The sequence below is a fragment of the Plectropomus leopardus genome, chromosome 2, assembly GCF_026936395.1.
Source record: "Plectropomus leopardus strain MGB_pleo_1.0 chromosome 2, ASM2693639v1, whole genome shotgun sequence".
Taxonomy (NCBI): Eukaryota; Metazoa; Chordata; class Actinopteri; order Perciformes; family Serranidae; genus Plectropomus; species Plectropomus leopardus.
Window position 1 is genome coordinate 10,495,197 of NC_142177.1, and position 23,698 is coordinate 10,518,894.

The window sequence follows — 23,698 nt, forward strand, 5'->3', positions numbered from 1 at the left end:
GACACCTTTTGTATTGAGTTCAGTGTTTGTATTGAGTTCAGTGTTCAGTTTGTTTGATTAAAGGGTAACATATTGCAAATAATCCATTTTAATTTGTTCACTAAACAAGCAATTATTTTGTATTTCAATAATATACAGAAAGAAGCAGGAAACAGAGTACACTTTAATATCTGTTTATTTATTGCAAATAATATCATTATCACGAATTCAACAACTTTATCACATATTGCATATTTTCCTCATATCATGCAGCACTAATTTGCAGTTTTTATTTATTTAAAAAATAAACCAATTTTAGTGGCTGATATTTGTAGCATCCAGTGGTGAAAGCTCACTTGAGTAAAAGTATTAATTAAGTATTAAGTACCACGTAAAAGTAGTAAGTATTATTAGCAAAAAATGTACTTAAGGTATGAAAAGTAAGTACATTGTACATAGTACATTGTGCAACGAAATGTTTCCTGTCAGTGTTTTACGATTACATGTTGGTTGGATTAATGTTACTGCTGCCTTAATACTGCTGTAGATGTTTAAGGTTGCTCAGTTTAACTCCTTTATATGCTGCTTGGTAGTTTAATCAACAGCAGTACATCATAATCTGAGATCATTTTGTGTTTGTAGCGTTGCTGTCCAATGAGATCCACAATTTCAAAAGGGCTTTTTACATGGTTTGCATGGAGATACATGGTTGTCACTGGACAACAAGAGGATGAGAAAATGTAATCTGAAAAGTAACTAAAGTTTTCAAATAAATGGAGTGCAGTAAAAAATACCCTCTGAGAATTTCTTTCTGAGATAGTGGTATATAAAGGTGCATAAAATAGTAATACTCAAGTACAGTACCTCAATTTTGGTACATATAGTACATAAGTAAATGCGTCTTGTTACATCCCACAGCAGATAGTATCTCAACTGTATTGATAGGCATAAACATTGATATTGAACAATTTTGCAAAACACTCTGGATATGTTCAATGACACTGTCTTTATGTCAAAAGTCAAATTTGCTTTTTACTATATCTACATGTCAAGTATTGTATGTTTAAGGTTAAAGAAAGATGGTTGTCACTGCAATTAAATTATGGTTATGGTATAGTTATGAATGCTCTTATTAAAGAATACAAAAACTTATCGTATGGGGTGTCTTGGAGTGCAAGTTATAATAAGATATAATACGATTTTTTTTTTCATTTTTATCTTATTTTCTTTTTTTTATTTTTGCTTCAAATCAAATCTGACTGACACCACTTAAGATAGTAAAATCAGTATGTTTTGAATTTAGTCAGGGTTTAAGCCGCATAAAAGAATAACTTGATATATGAGACAAATGTTATAATCAATGTAAAACACAGAAGAAAATCACAGATAAGAAGTGGTTAATACTGTATGTACAGATTCTGTGCTGCAGTGAAAGTTATTGCTTACACCCGTGACTGTGGTAGCTTTCTGCAGTGTAGAGGACAGATGAAGGAAACTGCATCCCTTTCAAGATCAGATGCAAGGGAGTGGTGAGTAATAAAGAATCGTATTAATTAATCAGAGCTGTGTAGCTGTCTGGGTGGCGTCAACTCACTGACTGATCTCCAGGTTCCAAAGAGGACTAAAAACTGGTTAAAGTCTGGTTATTTAGCGAAGAAAAGCCAATTCCTTAAGCTTGGTCACAGTTCAGGCAGTTGGACTGGGACAAGTGGAGAGGATGTTGTGATCTATTAAAAGCTGCAGGCCTGGTGAGATCCGGGAGGGCTGTCAGGTCCCAGATAGAGATCATCACATGAAAAATGATTGCTTTCCAGCAGAACTGTGGGGTTTTATCTTGACTGCAGTCCACACCGGTGATGGCTGAACAACGCTGTGTACATGTGGCCAAGAAACATGTTCACGGTGGAGGTTGATTAATGGCCATGTTTGTGTAATTACAGTAATGGAGCACTGCAGTGTTACACAAGCGTGTTGGAAGGATATTCATTTGGAATATTTATGTATGTAAGTAAAGAAAGAGAGAAAGAAAGGACATTATAGAGCAGTATAGTGAAGCCAATTCAATACAAGTCTCCTAATGTTATCCCAAATAGTTGGTCCAGAAAGGTATACTTTTGTTTTGACTCATATTTCACTGCCTACAGACTTAGATGTTTCCCACTCTAGTGTAATAATACAAAGGACTGAATTTTAACTTGAGCAAAAACATACATCGAGAAGTAATGCAACAGCCTTCTTGCTCTTCCCTCCTTTACTTTAATCTGTAAATATAAACCGCGCTATCACCAACCATCTTTTCTTTACTTCCCTTTCACTCCACATCTTTGTTTCCCCTGTGCGGACTGGGCCATATAGCTTTCTTCCAATAAAGGTTTTGCTGCATTGACGTCAGCCTCTCCCCGGCACTGCAGTGTGTCATATGATGTGCATGTTATATGACCAGTAGCTCTTTGTCAGCTCAATACATGAAGGTACCCTGCAACATCTTAATGAATCATTTTAATTGAGCAGAGAGTGGGACATGATGGTAGGATTTTTTTTTGCACACTCAGCTGCAGTGTTCCTGTAATCATACCACTTCCTGAGCGCATCACTGCTCCATCTAAGTGCCTGCTGAGACCACATGAAATGTCATGACATGCATGTGCATGATTTATAAAGTGGTTTGCTGCAGTCTAAACAAGGCATCTTTTGTAGGTTTAGAATATTACAGGCCTATGTTATATTATGCATAGGGCAGAATTTTTTTGTTTTGTTGGTGTTTTGCCTAAATGTTATTTTCCCTGTTATCTAATCCAACATAAATGTGATATCTTTAAAAGCCCATTTTACTATTGTTACTGATTGATGCTTTTTTTTTTTATTTTAACGAGGTCATTCTAGTAAATTAGCACTGGAGGGTGTTTATGGTTTAGCAGTAATGAAGTAATGGTCTTTAAGGCCTTATGCAGGAGTTGTTGATCACTGTTTGTAAACAGAATTGCGGGCAAAAGTAAAAGGCAACCCCAGATTCACTCTGCTCGGTGTTGGAGTGAATCCGCTATATTTACATTTGTTTTGTGATCAGTCTGTGATCTCTGTAGCTTTCTCTTGGATGCGTGCTGCTTACAGTCTGGAATCTGGTCACATGCACTGTGCCTGGGAATGTCCAGATCATAAAAATGTGAAATAAGAAGAAAACTGAATTACTGCCTCACTGTTGTATGCCTCGGCACATCATCCGTAAGACTGATGCATCACACACGTATTCCTTCCGGCGGTACAGAAGGCTGATATATTCAGTTTCGAGGTGGGTGCCCAAGTTCAGTGTCACCAATTCAGTATCTGACCAAATGTTCCTGGGATATGACGTTGAATTATGGCCAGAAAAGTGTTTTTGCAGAACATTATGAAGTCAAAGTGAAGTTGAACTATGGAATATAAAATGTTTAGATATTAGTGTGAAATGTTGTCATGAATAGAGTATCAATTCTTGAATTATGGCAGAAGACGTGTTTTTTTGGGGTCACAGTGACCTTTGACCTTTGATTACCAAATTCTAATCAGTTCTTACAACCCTAAAACATAATTCCTCCGGCCGCTGCTATCACCAGTGTGGAGGCATTTTAAGAAAGTATGGCAGAGGGCAGAGTCTCTGCAGATAATTACACCGCCACACACTTCGAGTGATTGAGAGGAATTACTAGATTTAGTTTTTTTCCAAAAATCTTGCATTGTAACCCTATGCATTTGTTGTTGTTTTTGGCAACTTGTGGGCAGCGCACTAATATATCACCTTTCAAAGTTAATAAAACAAATGCTTTACATACAGTTGCCTATATATCCAACAGATAGGGAGCAACATTTACATCCATTTGTAGCATTAGCATTTCAGAATGCAAGTCCAGTGTTTATTTTCCTTTTGACTGTGTTGTTCTCCATCAACTCCTGTGGGAGTTATCTGTCTCTTTATATCAACTGGTTTATCAAAGCTTTTTTGTTGAGTTTGTTCTGAAAACACAAATGGAAGAGGTAAGAGTAAAACCAAAACAATAAGTTAAAAAACAAAGTCTCTGCAGGGCTGAGGGAAACTGCAGTGTGCTCCTAAACTTTTCAGGACATGCAAATAAAAGGGAAATTGACACATGATGGTGATAAAGTTCGACTTTATCCATTTAAGGGTAGCAAACATAATAATGCTCTGCGATGTAAGTGATTTTAATTACATTGTAAAGAAACTGGACTGAAAGGTGTTAACATTAATTTTCCAATTGGTTTAGTATAAGTAGGCCACAGATAGAAGAGTAAGTTATGGCTGCTAAAAACTATTGGTGCCAATTATTATAAAATACTTCAGTCAAAATAAATATCACTTTCCTCTACAAATGTTTTAACATTCTCATTATACCTCTTCATTCCACACTTGACTCTTTTCTATTTCTACACATTTTTGTACACGGGGCTGGTTCACTTAACTTGGTTCACTTAATTTGTTCTGGTTTTATACATGACCGGCAGTTGCAATATCACAAAAGTTAGAGTATTATGTTTATGACCTCAATATTTTGACAAATATTGAAGATGTTGAGTGCATTAGCTAATGATGATATTCATACAATCCTCCCCTGAAGCAGTGGACGACTCTCTCCTGGTGACTGTCGGCTCAACAAGTTCCACAACAACAAAGGTATTGATGTTACCACCGAGCTGCCTCCATGACTGTCAGCATGGTCCTCTCTTAATGGCTGGTACTGCTTGAACCGCCTGTGTGGAAACACGGAACATGAGAGACAGGTGAGGAGAGTTCACTAATGACCAAATTAGGCCCCTAACATGTGGTTTTGCCCAGTGACACTTAAGAATTTGTTTGGCATGAAATAAAGGCCAAATTTTATGTCAAAAAGAAATAAAATGATAAAATGGTAAACAAAGATTAAGTACTATAAAATAATAATAAAAAAAATCATTAGGACAAAATTCAATTTTATCAAATACTATTGTTTATGACGAAATATCTGCAAATGGAATACAGTATATTACTTTTTGTTCAGTTCCCATTAGTAATTTTTAGCATGCTAACAAGCTACACTAAGAAAATTTGCCTGTTAAGCAACAGCATGTTAACATTGTCACTGTAAGCATGTTAGCATGCTGATGGTAGTTCAAATCACTGTTGTACAAATACTCATCAGAAAGCTGTCTGTTTGGGCATTCCACAGGGATCAATCCTTGGATCCCTTACTCTTACAAATATGTGAATTATATCATATTGATGATTCAATTTTTCTGATCATTTTTGATAATTTGCATGCTGGTTTTTTGACATGGCTTCTCACACACCTACATTAAGCTAAGCCATCATTAATGTTATCACCTGTGTTTTTCCTGCTATGACAAGTGAACTTTCCACATTAAATTGGGGGCAAAACATGGAACTTTTGATACTGAGGATAAGAGTATAGAGACCTTTTTTAAATTTTAAATTAGGTACTCACCTGTACATCAAACCAATGCAACAGACAACACAGGCGAGAACCATAACGCCCAGGACTGTAGCTGCAGTTCCAGCTGGGGAGCCACCAGAAGCTGAAATCAAAGCATATCATACAAATGAGAGAATTATCTACAAACTGAGTAATTTAGAGGTTACAAATTAATTTTTATTCCACCCACCTACTGTTACACTGACTCTAGCACTTGCCACAGCAAGACTGACATCATTGGTCAAGGAGACATTGATGCAAAATACTCCGGAGTCATTAAAGAACTGACGAAGGATCATTTGACAGTCTGGAGAGGGTGTAGCTGCATTACAGACTGTTTCCACCGGTGTGATACAGTCAGCATCCGAAATGACTGTGCAGACCTCATTTGGCAGACTGAAGGAAGAATAGCAAAGATGTAGAGGCAGAGTTACAAGGAGAACAATAATAAATGTATATGTTTTGTTTTATCAGCGTGTTTTTTGTGCTAAATATATAACATAATAAGACATTACATGCCACAGTGTCTTTGTAGGCCAACAAGAACATCATTATTGAATACTCACATGGACCATTAGTCAAAATCAATACATTTTTAATGTTGCTGAAAAGTAAGTTCAGCGCTGTAAGTGAACCTCTTGACCCTGTCTGGGTGCTCTCTGTATTGAGTGGATGAATGTTACTGCTCACCTTCCCTGGCAGGTAATGGTGAGGTCCACAGCATTCTGATCCAACTCAGTCACCATTGCCACAACATTGGATACCTCTACAATCTCTACACTTTCAATACCCTCTGCAGAGTTGAAAGGGCGAGATTAGAGGGAAACGTTATTAAATCATACTGTTTATACTGTTGAGGTTAAAACTGCCATAGTTACAAAATTACAAAAAAAGTTCCAAAAACTGTATTCACTCACGGACAACATCTACAGAGGTGGCGAGGGAGCCATAACGGTAGACCATGCAGTCAGCTGTCAGCTCTGGTGCTTGTCTTTTAGCCACAACAAGGGCAACCTGTGCTGGATCCTCTGCTTGAACTTCACCTTCAGCTGCAACTGCCTCTTCTTCCCCTGCTGGTTGCTCTGGGAAAATAAGAAAAAAATTGTGCTCATACTTTTACAAAAATAATCTTTTTTACTTTGCAAACACTCACCGGCAGCAGCTGCAGTCGCTGCAACTTCATTTTCAGTTGCCTGTGCTTCAGCCTCGGTATTATCGGCTGGCGCTGCCTCTTCTACAGCTGTGGCCTCAGTGGCAGCAGGGACTGCAACATTATCAGCAGGGGCTTCTGCTTCAGCATCAGCAGCCACATCAGCTTCTTCTGCTACAGGTACTTCTGCTGCAGGAGCAACAGTGACAGCGCCAGCATCCTCAACTGCAGCTTCTCCTTCTGCAACAGGTGCAATTGAGGCAGCAGCGTCAATCACAGGCGCATTTTCTTCAGTTGCATCTGTAACCAATGCAGTTTCATCGGCAGCAGTTGCATCGGCAGCTGCATCTGCAGCAGCAGCATCTTCAGCAGCTGTATCAGCAGCAGCTGTATCAGCAGCAGCTGTATCAGCAGCAGCTGTATCAGCAGCAGCAGCATCTTCAGCAGCTGTATCAGCAGCAGCTGTATCAGCAGCAGCTGTATCAGCAGCAGCAGCATCTTCAGCAGCAGCATCTGCAGCAGCTGTATCAGCAGCAGCAGCATCTTCAGCAGCTGTATCAGCAGCAGCAGCAGCAGCATCTTCAGCAGCTGTATCAGCGGCAGCAGCAGCATCTTCAGCAGCTGTATCCGTGGCAGCAGCAGCAGCATCTTCAGCAGCTGTACCAGCATCAGCAGCATCTGCAGCAGCTGTATCAGCATCAGCAGCAACATCTGCAGCTGTATCGGCATCAGCAGCAACATCTGCAGCAGCTGTATCGGCATCAGCAGCCACATCTGCAGCAGCTGTATCTGCGTCTGCAACAGCTGTATCAGCAGCAGCAGCATCTGCATCTGTCTCAATGACTACTTCTCCACCTTCTGCAGGAACATCCAGAGCAATTGCATCTCCTCCCTCAGCTGGTGCTGCTGGAACAGCAGCAGGGGTTGAGGCCATCACAACCACTGCTGGAGCAGCAGAGCCATCAATAGGAACAACTGAAAGAAAAGTTTAACATAACTGAGCCAAACTTATCCCAAACTTCTTACAGGAGAGTATGTATGTTTTGTAGGATAAAAAGGAAACAGTTAGTTTAAAATCTCACCAGCAGTAGGATTTCCGCAGCCGTTGGGGATGCTTGCCATCAGGACCACCTGAGGTTTGAAGGTCCCAGCTGTGAGGTATGTGTGTGTGACAGTGAGGTCTCTGGAGATCAGAGTACCAGTGCTGTCACCAAAGTCCCAGCTGAAGCTGATGTCAGCGTTGTTGAGATACTGGCTGGGATCATGGAGCTTGACACTGAAAGCAATGGCTCGGTTCTGGATGAAGTTCTGGTCATTCTGGTTCACATCATTGACTTGGGCGAGCGATATGGTGAAGGGAACCTGGTCTGATGATGCAGTAAGAAATGTAGGGCTGTTGTGATGAGGCTTGTTAAAGAAATAACAATGTTGTAGAATAACATTCCTTAATATTGGTTAAAAATGATCTGACGGGCCACCTGTGATGGTGAAGACTGTGGAGGCATAGCCGAGAGGGATGAACTTGTCTTGGCCACGGCAATGATAGATGACAACCTCCATGTTGTAGGAGCCCAGGGGGATGTTGTCTGTACCGATACTGAGAGAGGAGGATGGTCCGTCTGCCACCTGCCAGTAACGCCCTTGAAAAGAGCAACATTGTGATTATTTAAAGAGGTCTCACGGGGAAAAAAAGGAAATTCACACATTTTGGAGACACTTTCATCATATCATATAGTACATGAGATGCTACCGTAATACTGCTGAATTAAAAAAAAAAATTTATCAAGAAAATTTTTTTTAAAGGACTTTTCTTTGGTTTGCAGCAGAGGACAAACAACAACAGAATGAAGAGACAAACGTTTTAATTTCTGAATCCTGCTGAAGAACACGTTTTTGGTTGAAATAAAAAAGACTAAAGAGGATGTGTTTAATTTAAAAAAAAAAAAAAAGACGCGTTAGCTTCTTATTAGCTGGCGCTCTGTTATTGAATGAATGAATAGTGTTAGACTACCAAAACAGGCAAGTAAGTAAAAGGCAAAGAGGCAAAAAGTAAATAAAACTTTTTAATGAGTGCCACTTATTTAATCCATATCAAATAAGTTTTAAAAAATCATTTCCTTGAGTGAAGAGTAGAATTTACATCCAACATGGATTTCCTTTACAGATATAAAAATGTGATGTTTTTTTTTTTATGACAAAAATAAAATGCTGGGGATTAGCATAAAAAAGTTGTTAATGAAAAGGCTTTTTTTGTTAAACAACCTGGGGTAACTGTTACACTTTAACTTCAATGCCTGGAGGAGAAACTTCCCTTGTATTCTTCAGACCAGCGCCTGAAGAAAAGGTCGACATTGTACATTCCTGCATACCATGAATACTTTACATTTGCACGCGTATCTGAGCCTATCGTTTCTAAAGTGACTTAGTATATGAGCTAACTTTGTCATCTGTGGGTGAACGGGATGCTGGATGGTGTGACACCACAGCAAGATGCCTGCCATGCTGCAGACCACTATTCAAGAGCAACAAACAACAAAAGCAGTTATGTTTTGCAACCCATCTCTGTCTTTCCAGCAGCTTTTTGGGTAATGAAGATGCATGTGTTGTTGCAACCCTCAGTGGCGTTTTAATTACCAAACATGGGTGTTTTGTTTCGACCCATTGCTTCGATTCCAGCTGCTTTTAAGGCACAAAATGTGGGTGTTTTGTTGCAACCGATCACTGTTTTTCCAGCTGCGTTTTAGGCACAGAAAGTGGTTGTTTTTTTACTCAAATATCACTGCTTCTTCTGCTTGGGTAGTGGAGCGAAAAGCAATTGTTTTAAACTGAGACATTGCTTTATTTGAGAGGGGACTGTGCCACCAAACAGGTCATTTAAAGATAAAATATGATAATTCCCACACAAACTGTTTTTTGTGCCTAAATGTAACCTCAGGTTTACCACAGCATTGTTGAAATGGAAAGTTTGAACATATCCACTACACAATAATGCCGTAACAGCCTCTTTATGATCTGTTCTTTGTACATGTTAATGTCAGTCATGTTGTCATTGCTACATTTAGACGATTTTGGTGTCCTACTGCAGCATTAACTACAGCTAAGAAATACCATAGAATTTTAAATGACTAAATATTATAAAATTAAAACATCTTTACCCCATGTCTTCCACACAAACACGTAGCGGGGTTTCCTGTTCTGGCTCCTGTTGAACAGTGTCCCGTCAGGGAAAACTCCAGTCGACTGGGTGTCCTGGTCAGGATACACAGCCTGACCCGCCTGGTACTGTTGTCCTGAAAAGAGGACAGACACAGATTATACATCAATAGCAAAAACAGACATGTGATAAGTGAAACTAAGGCAACAGAGCTGAAATAAAAACAGAATAAATTGTCTTAAAAATCCCATTGCTTTATTGATTAAAATAAATTTGTGGTTTAACTGGTAATAAACAGAATAATTAGTCATTTTCATAATAAGGCTATTTAATTAAAAAAATCCAGATAAACAGTAACTTGATATGGAAAAAAAACAATTAAATGAATAAAAGAAAAAAGCGTCAACATTTGTGATAAAATGATCAGTTCTCCGTTCATAGCTTCTTGTGACTGTTTGATGTGTTTGATGAGTATGAACGAAAATAGCATCACCACAGGTTGCATAGAAACCTATAGGACCTGCCCTCAGCCAAAGCCAGTTGCCTTACTGGAAAGGTTTTCTTACCGTTGATGGTGCAGTTTTGCGCCCAGACCACCTGCCCATCAGTGAGTGTTGTCTGATTAGGTGGGAAATTAAGATTAATATTGAAGGTTGCTTTTGCTCCAGTCAGAGTTGGTGCATCACTTTTTAGATCAAAAGTTACTTCACCACCTGGGAAAAAAGATTACACACAATTAAACATCTCTGGAGAAACTGGCAGACATAATTTCTTCATATTTCTGTTTACAGAAATAGAGGAATAAGGCCTCACCAAACCAGCAGTTCCTGAATCTTGGGTCTCCATCTTTCCACACGGGATACATCCGTGAGTTCCATGAGCGGTAACGCGTGAACTGACTTCTGGGCTCTGAAAGAAATATCATAAACTATTTAGGAAAAGAAGCTCCATCGTGCAACCTTGTCTTATTTTCCAAAGTATTCTCAACATCAAACACAATCAACGAGATGTAAAAATATAGTTCAGTTTTCCTCTTTGTAGTTAATATGATATACTGTCTTTATATGTGTGTGTCTTTTAAAAAATGCACAGCATGTTATTTATGATAATCAAGCAGAATTTGAACATGATATAGGTGCTTATGCAAATGAGGGCGGCTCCATGTTTTGGGTGTTGAGGAGGGGTGAGGAGTGTCGGGGTTCTTGGCAGTGGGAGTCACACGACCTGCAATCCCCCTCAATCCCTTTCATGTGACTATCAGCTGAGCAGCAGCATCAGTAATCCCAGTGGGAGGAATGAGGGATCCCAGACAACTGGCTCCCTGGGTTTTCTTTTCTTAGCTTGTGATGTGTGTGTGTGTGTGTGTGTGTGTGTGTGTGTGTGTGTGTGTGTGTGTGTGTGTGTGTGTGTGTGTGTGTGTGAAATGTTGCATGAAATATCTTCACAATAACATGATGAACGATTTTCAAATATTTAAATACAAGAATATGAATTACATGACATTATTCTGAATTATTGCATTATGTCATGCATGCAAATTGCTGTGTAAAAGTTTGTTCATCTTCCCTCTCTTAAACAAAGTGCCGAGTGTGTTAGCATGAAATAAGCATGAAATGACAGATTAATCAATTTGTAATCCAAACAAAGCATTACAGACGTGTGTGTAATTGATGGGAAAGCAGAGCATTACTTAATATCAATTTCGCTGTTGCTAAGCTGTCAAAGCAAAAACTCTATATTAACATCTAATTTAGACTCAACTTTCAAATTTTGATTCGCTTAAACAAAACAAAACAATTGTACCAATAGCAAAGGTAATTCCTCTTTAACACTATACAGTTTCTCTTGCTTTAGATATTTTGCAAAAGTGTCAAATGAGATAAAAATATTTAATATTTTTGCACTGAGAAAAAATGTTCAACAAAATCTCAACAGGTTGTTTTCTGATGTAAAAAAAAACTCACTTGTGGCAGTGACACATGTAAAAGCCAAACCCAGCAGCAGCAGTGCCAGAGTCCTCATCCTGTATTCGTTCGTGTGTGTCCTCTCTCTGAGCCCCGATCCTCACCCAGCAGTCCTGAACCCCAACGCAACTCCCAGAGAGACTTCAGAAAAGTCCTCTCACTCTCTTTAAGAGGGCCGCCGACCTGAATTACCATAAAGTTTCTTCTCACCTCTGACATCATTGGGAGTTTCGAACTAGCACCGCCCCCTTTGTTACAGAACAGATATGGAAACTGTTTGGTTAACAACCATAACAAAACATTGTGTTTTATAAGAACTGTTGTGTTTACTTATATTTTTTAACATTATGATCTTTTTTTTATATAACTGTCTAGTCTCAAATGAGCATGCAAAGGTTTTACTCTGTGAATACGGAGTGTTTTTATTCGTAAAGTGTTGGAATGTAACTGATTACATTACCTCAAGCATGGGTAGATTATGAGATCATGAGCGCGGCACAGGTATGCAAAAGGCCCCTCCACCTTTTCTACAGCAAGACACAGAGACTTTGTACTGGCTTTGCCTCTTTTGGTTGTTGTTGGTGTTGTTGTTTTGCATCTCTATGTAGTTGTCCCCATCTTTTTGTAGTTTTATTTATGTGTCTCTTTATGTTCATTTTGGGTGTCCTTGTGTTTGTTTTTGGTTCTTTGTTTGTGTCTCTTTGAGGTCATTTTGTGTGTCTTGGGGATATGTTTCTGTCCTTTTTGGCCATTTTGTTTCTCTTTGTAGTTGTTTTGTTTCTTTTAGTAGTGTCTTTGCATTTCTTTGCAGTCATTCTGTGTCTCTTTTAAGTCATTTTGTGTTACTTATAGGTATATTGTAACTATGGGGGTCGTTTTGGGTCGCTTTGCAGTTCCTTCGCATGTATTTGTTGTTATTTGTGAGTCTTTTAAGTTATTTTGTGTTTCTTAGGGCTATATCCATGTCATGTTTGGTCATTTTGTGAATCTTTTAGTCATTTCATGTCTCTTTGTGGCTAGTTTGCATCACTCTGAAGTTGTTTTATGCTTCTTTGAGGTAATTTTGTGTCTTGTTTTGCTTTTTTTTTGTTTTATGTCACTTTGTAGTTCCTTTGCATGTTTTTGTTGTCATTTTGTGTTAAATGTTTATGGGGTTTTTTTTGTTTTGATTTTTGTCTCTTGAGGTATATTTGTATCTTTTTTGGTAATTTAGTCTATCTTTGTGGTCATTTTGTGTCTCTTTGTAGATCCTTTGCATCTCATTTTGAGTCTCTTTCTCACTGATTTATGTTCATCTGAGTGACATTTTGCAGCTGAGGGTCAAGGGGGGGGCTAACACAAGCCCCTGGGTCTGTGCCCGCTGGGCCCATTCAGTAACCAGTCAAAGAACTCAAGCCCTATATTTTTGAGGTACTTGTACTTTACTGGAGAATTTCCATTTTATGGTAACCAATACTTAATACTCTGGTACTTTTTCTGATTCTGACCTTACATGTCATAACTTCACTATCTCCAAAAGGAAACTCTGAAGAAATGAACTTGTACAGTTATTAAATGCAAAAAGGATGGATATACTGCATGTTAATAATTCAAATGAACACAAGGTATCAGACATCCCTCAAGCGGGACAATATTTTCTGAGTGCATTACTGGAAAATCAATGGGTGCTTTCTGCACAGTGTAAATGAAAATGTTGTACGTGATGCCTGCTTCAGGTTGAAAAGAGTGGTGAGAGCTGTGAGCAAAGCTCCAGTCATGCCTGTTTTTGACGTATGACCTTAGAGCTATGTGTGCACAGGCGTCACAAGAGGAGTGTGTGGGTGGCAAATCAATAGCATCCTTTTATTTCCTCAGCCATTCCATCGTATCCTGCTGTCCACCTCAGGCTGCCGCAGCTCTAAGAGTGTGTGCCTGCAGCAACGCAGACACACCCGGCTCAGTTTATGAGACATAATCCAAAGTTTCATTCAGACGAGGACAATAATGCATTTAGAAGAACGAGCTGATTGATTCTGGAAGTGATTTAAAAAACTAAAAATCAATTTCCACTCATAAACCGTCACATATCTGAATAGAAATGTGTTGTATCAATTCCCATAACTGTTATTTTACTTTTATACCTCAATTATGAGTCCCGATTAGCTTAATAAAGCATCTCACATATAGCATTTTCAACAGACACAAGGCAAATGGCATCGATAAATCCTGAAACAAGATACATCATGATTAATTATTCATGTTAGTCAGATTGCCTGGTTTATGGTCTATAAAGCTGGAAAGTGGAAATGTATCATTTAAATTCATAATGTAAAAACAGTATCCATCCATCAATAGAGTGCCCCAGGAATGAAACCCGGAAATGAGTTAGCATTTTAGCACTCTGTTTGATGGTCTTGGGTCGTCATTGGGTTTTTGGTTAGAAGCCTTAAATAGGGCCTGTGGTTAACACAAGCTGTCGAGACTTTCACATTTTGTTCTACGACATGAAATACTTCAGTAAATACTCCAGTGTGAACTTTGAAGCTTTATGTGTCTTAAAAAGGTGGAAGTTAACAAATGGCTAAATGAGAAGAATGCCATTGTGTTGCACCACAGCCAAACACAGTTTGTTGTGGTGTCATGGTTTAGTCCAAAAACTGCAGTTCCTCTAATGGCCACTTGAGGCTGGCTCCAAAACAGACCCATAGACCCTGATGTTAACATACCCAACTTTACTGTAGAAATAAATATGCTTACAGCATGGCACAAAAAAAGGTTTTGGTCTCTAAAGCTCATTTCAACATTCGTGACAACTATACAAGGGATTCTTTTTTTTTTTTTTTTCACCCACTGACATTTTATTTAGGGGTAAATTTACACGAAATTAGGGATGGTTGCTTTGAGTGACAGGCTGTTCACTGACAGGGTCCTCAGCTTCTTAGTCAGATCCACCAATCTTTTCCATAGCACCAAACTCTCTGACATGTGGTCGCTTCTGGCTCCAGAAAAAAAATCAAAATGGTGTAGGCCAGAATGCCAAACTCAAGCCTTCGAAATGTGAGTCCACAAACCAATAGATTTCTACAGTCAGGTTTATACATACATGTTTTTAAAATGAAAGCAACTGATACCCAAAAAAGTCTGGAATGAGCCATTAATCCATAAATTAATATCCTTTTTTTTTCTTTTTTTTTTAAAGTCCATTATAAAAATGATTCTGAGGAAAAATACTATAGTTTTTCTTGGAGGGCAAAATATTAAGTTATAAAAGGTGTGAAAAATAGCTTTTATCAATCACTCATCTCTTTCTTCATATTTTTTAACTTGTTTTATTCCTGCATCTATGGCTAACTTTAATGATGTAATTTAATTAAACAGCAAATATAATATTATATGATCAGCTCTGTGATCATCATGGTGATTGGAGGTTTTCCCAGAGTCTCATGTCTGAGTCTGCTCAGGCTGCACTGCATGTGACCCCTCATGTGCTAATAGCAGAGTTCAGGAGGAAATAAATCCTTCCCACAGAGCACCTGACCCAACATACCACAAACTGTCGACCGTTAGCTTCTGTGCTCATTAGTCTCCATTGTACAGCATCTTAATAACATTGAGGTTCTAGGAATTTCTAGAATTAAAAGAGAAGTTGTGTTCAGACTGGAGAAGTTATTGGAAACAAGTGAAAATCTAGGAATTTTACTTGTTTTCCAGGAAATATTTCTTGATGTTTTTAACAATGTGTTGCTCAGACTGGTTGCATAAATTGCAATTTTTTGTACTTTTCTTAACAGCAAGAAAGAAAAGATTTTCCATATAAAATAAGAAATGAATCACAATAATTAGATTGTGGGGCTAACTAAAAGTGTCAAAAAAATGGAAGGTCACAGAATTTAACATCTGGGTTACAAGTAATAAGTTTGGACACCTTTGAAATGATGCAAACGCTGGGCACGTCTGCCACCTGCAGTCACACACACTGACAAGCTCTCTGTTTTCAAAAGCTAACTCACAGAAAATGAGGATTTGGTTTTATTCATGACCAAAAGCCAGATCAGTAAGGCCATCTGGTTGGTGAAATGCCAGTACAAGATCAGACCAGAGGGGCAAATTAGTTCATGAATACAGAAAGACTAGCAATCATTCAGAGCATTCACAAGGCTTAAACAAACTGCCCTCGTGTTTGATCCTAATTCCATCTCTTTGATGGTCATTTGACTTCCTCATCGCTGCGAACACCAGCACTCAAAAACGTGACAAAAGAGTGGGCACTTCTGCAAGCACAAAGCAAAACTTTCAGTCAGGTATGACTGGATGTCAGGATATATTTCTGGTGTTATAAATCCTCTGACAGGGTATCTGCTGCCCGATTAGAAATGTCCGAACAGATAATTATAAATCTGTGAAGAGCCAACACTTGCAGACATGTGCTAGCAGGCAGAAAGAATAGTGATTGGTGTCATTTTCAGAATCAATAAATGACACAAAATTAGACAAAATGTACAAAGAAACCTACATATGTATGGTCGTCTAGCTAAAGCAGGATTTTATGCCTTTAACTCACATATTATAGTCTCCAATAAATGAGAAATAGGTTGTACCTCACATATCTGCTGGGTGGATATATGTCAGGCCTCTGGGCTCTGATCATGTGCAGTGCTATAATGAGCGCTCCTAACAAAGGTTGTTCTTCATGCAATAACAGATGACATCCAATGCCTCATGACCACTGCTGCGCTATATTTCACATTACTTTGGGTCTTTTTCATTATAGCACACATTTTGACTTGTCATAATGCGCGCCTGTATGGATCTAAATCTAGGCCAATTTTTCTTTTTATAATCAAATAATAATAATAATAATTGGAAAGACTTAAAACTGAAGCTTATAGTTAAGTTTTGATCTTATACTTTGAAAAATACACCAATGTATTCAAACAAAAAATAAGTGTTAAAGTTTTTTTAAGGTTTATTATAAATTTGATTCAGTACTGTACTTGTTTTATTTATTTTTATTTTGTATTTTAATATTGTTTTTATATTTGAAGCCCGATTTGTTTTCAGCAGCAGATTTAGGGGTTTTAAAATTAGACTTTATTTTTTTAATCTTTTTTCAATCTTTTTTTGATTCAGGTCCCCTTTTTCACTGTGAGCATTTTTTTTAACTCTCAGATAGTCTTTTTTTTTACTTTTAGAGTTTTGGCCTCGATCCGGTGTGGGATGTATGGCATCAACTTAGAAGGACGTGGAATCATATTTATGTTTAAAAAAAAACCAAAAACATACATACTACATTTATTTGTAGTTTAAATACACCGTTGTGTTTAGTTCAAGATCAAAAATAAACTTTAAGTTATTTTCATTTTTCAATTACATTTTTTTTCCAACTTATCAAAACTTTTGGCCAGGATATAGCTTTATACTGGTGTTACCAATAACAATAATGAAAGCTATTATGCTACTAAACCATGATAATGTGACAGTGAGCAAGCATTCACAAGAAAATTAGAGTTTCTAAATGGCCATTATTCATTTTATTATTCAGCTTCATCCGGCCCTGTAGCTATTTCAAGGGGGGCACGCATGATCAAGGGAAATATATAAAGTGAGACTAAAGTTGAAAAGACCGTTTTTTTTTTGACAGGGATCATTTTAAATTGCCAAACAGCTGCTGCAACATGTAACAACTGGTGGAACAGAGAGACATCGTGAATGTTATCATTTCCTTCAGTGCTTTTAAGCAAACATCATTAAAAATATCAGCTGTAAAAAAAGGCTGTGAATGCTTTGTTTAGGAATAATTTAGAGGTTTTTTTTATTCTTATACAGAGGAGCATGATAGAGATAGTAAATCAGAGAGCATTCCCCTGAACCTGAGTATAAGCACAGCTTCACTCACTGCCACCAGAGGGAGCAACTGTTTTCTCCTTCACTCTGTCCTGTTCAATACACTGAAACCATGGGCCATTTAATACATTATTTGGCGTTAACCAACATACCAGGCAACATTATTTCTGTGTAAAAAGTATACAAAAATAAACAATTCGCTGTCTATATACTTTTTTGGAAGACAATTTGACAATAAAAGGTGTCCAAATGTGTCACCAAATAATGTATGAAGTCCAGCAATCCCCTTTAAGTCATTTGTATACTATGTTGCTATTTTACTGTAGCCTATTTTACTTGTGTTGTACTTGTGTCAACCTGAAAAAGGCATTTTTTTGGGGGGGGGCAAAAGAGAGAGGGACACTGGCAGGGAATTATGTTTTTGTTTTTTTTTTTTATTTGGCTTAGGGGAGGCTCAAGGAAATAGTTGTAGCTCTGACGAAGGTCGTGATATATGAAAACCAGTCAGACTCCAGCCATCCCACAAATCTGGTAGGCTTAAATAAAGTCCAGTCCCTTACCCAAAAGCTGTAGCCTATTATATGGTGACTTCCCGTGACATCAAACCACTATGGATGCACAGGGGACACTACCTCCTCGCCTAAAAATGACTCTATTTGTCTGTCCCTTATAATGTGAATTTCTTACTTGCAGTATGGCATAAAAAGTTTGCGCTTGGTCTTTTTTTCCGTTACTACCACTTCCGTCTCAGACGTTGATTACGTAAAAACGTCATCATGGTGTCACCATGTGGCCTACGAGGTTCGTTTGTTGAAAGTATGTTTCTATCCCGATATGACACACCCCAGCCTCTCTAGTTGCACCAACTGTAATTAAAGCAAAGAACTGGCAGAAACCAAAAAAACAGCTTAATTTACTTATGTCCAAGTGTCCTTCGCGACGATTCCAAAGGAAGACGCTTTTGAGGAGTCAATCCCCAAATCTCTGAAATCCCACTCTGTTACAACAGTCGGTGCGTGTTGAACACAAAAACGAGCGCTCCCGGTGTAACGCGGGAAACGCTGCTGTGTTGGTTCAGTGTTTTCGCAGAGAAGAGCGGCCGCCACGCTAATCCACATATCAACTGATATTATCATTATCGAGGCCAACAAATGACCTGATACACCAGCGCGAAGCTGTTTCGCTCTGGTTTGACATAGCTATTCTTCGGCTGGACCGCTTCCCTCAGGCTGTGGTGTATCCGGACCGTTTGAACCCGGAGGAGCAGTTAGTTATATGTCGGTCTCCGCGCCGCCCGTTACCGCCTGTCTCTGTAGCCGCCGAGCAGTTAGCTCTCACACAAAGAGAGGCGTCCTGCTAACTAGCTAAACAACCAACAAACGTCCTGTTGTGTTGATTAGTAAAATGGATACGTTTCAGAAGGTGGAAAAGATAGGAGAAGGCACATATGGAGTGGTTTACAAAGCCAAGAACAAAGTCACCGGAGAAACTGTTGCTCTGAAGAAAATCCGGCTTGACACGTAAGTTCACTTTTGAGTGTTGCTGGTTATCATCTGGACACCGCGGGAGGCCAAGCTAACGCTGCCGGAGCTAACTGCTGCATGTACTCTGATACTGATGCGGCGTGTTACACATCTGTCATCAGCGTGAGACAGACAGACGATTTTAGCAGACAGTTAGCTGGTTGGCAGGGAGTGGTTGACCATTAAACTTAAAATATTACAGTGAGTGTAAACTCTTAATTGCATTTTGACGCTGATCATTTAAGTTTCTGCACATGAAAGCACTTACATTTGGAATTTGACACATTTTACTGCAGTCATTAAACTTCGAAAAACATGACATGATAATAATACATATTAAAATGTAAATAAAATTAAAATTAAGCCACGGTTGGTGTTTTTGCGGTGGCACTCAATCTACACCCAAGATAAATCTGAGGGGATATTCATCTTTTAGGTCTTTTAGGAGTCTCTCTTTCCCTCTCTATCTCTGCATAAATATATGTGTGTATATATATATATATATATATATATATATATATATATATATATATATATATATATATATATATATATACTTTTTTTTTAAGGAAGAAATATTACTTTTTCACTGTCTAGATCTGGTCAGATTTTTAAGGCTGCACAAATAATGCACAAATAATCATTTTTATTTAATTTTTTAAATTTTTTTAAATATAGGTTAAATGTATCACAGCATACCATTTTAAGTGAAGCATTCTGGTGCTACAGAGAAGCCCCGTTCTACAAGTCCTATTCCAGAAATAAGGAAACTTACCTTATTGGTATAGATCTGGCAAAAATCACATCATTACCATTTTTTTTCAATGAAAATAAAATGCAATAAATACCATTACCACTAATCTTCCAAAATAATCGCTTTATGACTTTTTGCTTAGTGCGTAACCTAATATTTATACACACTAACGTATTATTGTGTGATTAACTAGATAGACATTATGCATATTTAAGTGTGGGTCAGATTGTTGCTTTAGTGCATTTTGCTATTAAAAAAAAGAATACTTCATACAGGCCTACTTAAAACTTGTTTATTTTTGTAATCTCCATTTGCTGATATGCTGTACCAAGGAACTGCTGTGCTTATCTTTAGCTTGCTGATTATGTAGGACTGCAACTTTTTGATGAAGGTAAAATGTGTCAAAATGTACTCCTGATAAAAGAAGCATTGAGATGCCTGGTCTACAAATCAATGTCTGTCAAAATAATCACAATATGATTGTTGAATATTATTATTATTACTGTTATTCTTATTATAGTCATTCATGAATTTATTTATTTGAAATATCTTTCATCCTCACTGACACATTAGTTGGCAGTGATGGTGCGGTATATTTACAGAACTTCGAGCAATGCCAGTATAACAGTGGCTGCTGATTGTACAGTTCTGGTCATCTCCCAAAATGATGTGAAAGTGATTTTGTCTCTCAAAAGTTGCTTTCATTGTGAATGTTTTAAATGTTTTCTCTAAATATGCACAAAAGATAGAAGGAAAAATAGATTGAAAACCATATTGAAACAAGCCAAATATCATTATAATCATTAACCAAGTTGAGATGAAAACATTTCTATAACATACCCACAGTGAATGAATTTGCATAACCAGTTTATTTCCCTTGTGTTTCATTCAGGGAAACAGAGGGGGTACCGAGCACCGCCATCCGAGAGATTTCACTTCTCAAAGAACTCAGTCATCCAAATATTGTCAAGTAAGTGCCTCATATTACAGCTTTTATCTAAATCCTGTTTGTAAGATTGCCTGCTTGTGTCACTTGATTCTGTTAGTTTTTAAGCCAGCCTGCCTGTTAACATGTTTCAGGTTGCGGGATGTCATCCACACCGAGAACAAGCTCTACCTTGTTTTTGAGTTCCTTCATCAGGATCTAAAAAAGTTCATGGACTCTTTCACAGTCGCTGGCCTCCCACTGCCCCTGGTTAAGGTAAACATCAGTTAATCTGCAAAATAGATCTGTCTGGATCTCTCAAAGAAATCAGACGTAATTGGACCCTGGATTTAAGAGTTGACTTACTTATTTTTGTGTGTGTTTTGTAGAGTTATCTTTTCCAGCTGCTGCAAGGCCTGGCCTTCTGCCACTCTCACAGGGTTCTCCATCGAGACCTGAAGCCCCAGAACCTCCTCATCAACGCCCAGGGGGAGATCAAACTCGCTGACTTTGGCCTGGCGAGAGCTTTCGGGGTGCCCGTCCGCACTTACACGCATGAGGTATCATCATGCACAGATGGGATTTCTCTTCTCTTTAAGCACATTTTTGTGGCTATTTATGTTGGTTAATTTCTTCTTGAGAAATTATGTTTTCCTACACTTAAACTTGCTCTCATGATATTTTTCAGGTGGTAACACTTTGGTACAGAGCACCAGAAATCCTCCTGGGCTGTAAATACTACTCCACAGCTGTCGACATTTGGAGTCTGGGCTGCATCTTTGCTGAAATGGTAGTTAACACTCAGTTTTATGATTAACAATGCGCTTTACTGTGAGTAAATGCAGCCTGCACATGATGCACGGCGAATCGAACATAACATCCAACCAATGGACTCCCCTCGCTCTCCACTGTTGCACAGCTCACCAAGAGGGCCTTATTCCCCGGCGACTCAGAGATCGACCAGTTATTCAGAATCTTCCGCACTTTGGGCACACCTGATGAGACCGTCTGGCCCGGAGTCACATCGATGCCCGACTACAAACCATCTTTCCCCAAGTGGGCCCGTCAGGAGTTATCCAAAGTGGTGCCAATTCTTGATGAGGATGGAAGAGAACTGCTTGGAGTGAGAACATTTATTCATTCACAGATTCATTTAGCATTAATTACCTCTGCAGAGGAAGTTGGTCGTAAAAATAAATGGCAGAAAATAATTTCTTTTGTTTGTTTTTTTGCGGCCCTGCTTTATAGACACAATGTTTGACTATTTCTCATTTTCTGTCCTTGCAGGAAATGCTGAATTATGATCCAAACAAAAGGTTATCCGCCAAAAACGCCCTTGTACACCGATTCTTCCGTGACGTCACCATGCCAATTCCTCATCTGAGACTCTGAAAGCAAAGCATCAGTCCATTTTAATGCCAACAGTCTTTCAGCAATAAGGACGTCCTCACTTCTCCTCATATCCACCACTGGAATGGACAGAAAAAGTGGACACTACAGGATATGTTGGATCCTTTAATGGATATTTGTTAATACCTAAAACCAACTTTCTAGAACAATAGACATCCCATGAGTTTTGCTTGTTAAAATAGTTATGAAGGTTTGATTGTGATTTTCAGTATCATTCATTTGCATATCTGTGTGCAGCTGCCATTTTTGGTGTTAATGTTATTTGTGATTGGGATGATCCTGACTGGGATGCAGGTCAAGTAAACTCCTCCCAGTTACCCACCATTGAAACAATATTTTGGCTTTAGGATGTCCAAATTCAAATAGTCAAGGTGTTAGAATTAAAAATGTTTGAATACGTTTGTGGGATAGTGCAAATAATAAATGTCATACTTTGTAAAACTGAGCAGCAGCTGAAATGAAAGATGTGAGTGACACAACAAACATCGTCAGCTGACGTTCAACAGTTGGTGCTAAAATAAAACGAGGGTACAGTCGTGTTCTATTAAGTTGATTTTCTTGCGGTTAAATTCTAAATTTGGGACTAAAATATCTTGGAGAGATTTCATAATGGCACCTTTGCTTGTTCAACACTCAAAAATGTTTGGTGGTTGTTGAGGTTTGCTGACCAAAAAAACTGAAGTTCTCAGCTTTGTACATACAGTTGTGATATAGAAATGTTCCCTGTTGTAATTCAGATTTTACAGAATTTAATGTGCTGTCGCATCTTTCTTACTCTAGATTTTATTCAAACGTAATGAACCGTTTTTATGGATATAATTTACAGTTTGAAAAAATAAAACTTGTTTATACAATTGTTATTGTTTTTCTGTGCGAGGATTGTTTTGACTTTGGAGAATCTGAACTAACACCTTAACACAACAAAGGCACACAATAGCTAAAATTACTGTTTTTGTCATTGTAGTCCAGCTTTAAAGATATTGCTTATCAATTTACTTTTACTTCAGTTCCCCATCAAAAAGGCCTGCCTGTTTGGGTAATACTGAGCATACAGCCGGATAAATGAGAATTTGATTTTACTGCACGCGTTGTGTCAGAGTTTGTAAACGGATGTTGTAATATAGTTTTTCATTTGTTAAACATGGACCCCTATGACTTAAGTTCATCAAAACCTTTCTCTTTTTTTTTTGGATTCCACGTTTAGTGTTGAAGAAATGTGAGAAAATTTCTTTACAAATTCACAGTAACATAGGTGGAGTAACTGATGTACAAGTGATTATTTAGGGGGTGAACTTGCCCTTTAAGGGTTGCACCTCAGGTTGTTCATTTGAATGATAGACATAGTCCGTCATAGTTTGAGTATAAGTCAGAAAGTATTTTCTTGGGGCTCTCAGTTGGTGGAGTGGGCGGCCCATGTGCAGAGACTTATGTCCTCGCTGCAGCAGCCATGGGTTCGATTTCGGCCTTGGCCCTTTGCTGCATGTCGTCCCCCCCCTCTCTTCTCCTTTCACGCTTGAGCTGTGCTACCCATTAAAGGTTTAAAGCCCAAAAATT

General features: G+C 38.4%; 2 protein-coding genes across 4 annotated transcripts; one reads left to right on the forward strand and one right to left on the reverse strand.

Annotated features, from left to right (window-relative positions):
* Positions 1-4,107: 4,107 nt before the first annotated feature.
* Positions 4,108-11,860, reverse strand: pmela (premelanosome protein a). Of its 3 annotated transcripts, none has more exons than XM_088084578.1 (12): positions 11,710-11,860; positions 10,559-10,654; positions 10,312-10,458; positions 9,747-9,881; positions 8,070-8,231; positions 7,674-7,958; positions 6,595-7,566; positions 6,359-6,511; positions 6,132-6,234; positions 5,632-5,837; positions 5,454-5,544; positions 4,108-4,722 (listed from the first exon to the last, which is right to left on the reverse strand). In XM_088084578.1, exons 1-12 carry the CDS (start codon positions 11,765-11,767, stop codon positions 4,569-4,571), a joined length of 2,562 nt encoding a protein of 853 aa, XP_087940704.1. In that variant the 5' UTR covers positions 11,768-11,860; the 3' UTR covers positions 4,108-4,568. The 3 variants fall into 3 exon arrangements, with proteins under 3 accessions (XP_087940704.1, XP_087940703.1, XP_087940700.1); XM_088084577.1 differs by having other exon boundaries at positions 6,359-6,514; XM_088084574.1 differs by having other exon boundaries at positions 6,359-6,523.
* Positions 11,861-18,535: 6,675 nt separating this feature from the next.
* Positions 18,536-22,998, forward strand: cdk2 (cyclin dependent kinase 2). The gene is made up of 7 exons (XM_042500344.2): positions 18,536-19,052; positions 20,702-20,779; positions 20,890-21,010; positions 21,124-21,294; positions 21,423-21,524; positions 21,654-21,857; positions 22,022-22,998. Exons 1-7 carry the CDS (start codon positions 18,937-18,939, stop codon positions 22,124-22,126), a joined length of 897 nt encoding a protein of 298 aa, XP_042356278.1. The 5' UTR covers positions 18,536-18,936; the 3' UTR covers positions 22,127-22,998.
* Positions 22,999-23,698: the final 700 nt, after the last annotated feature.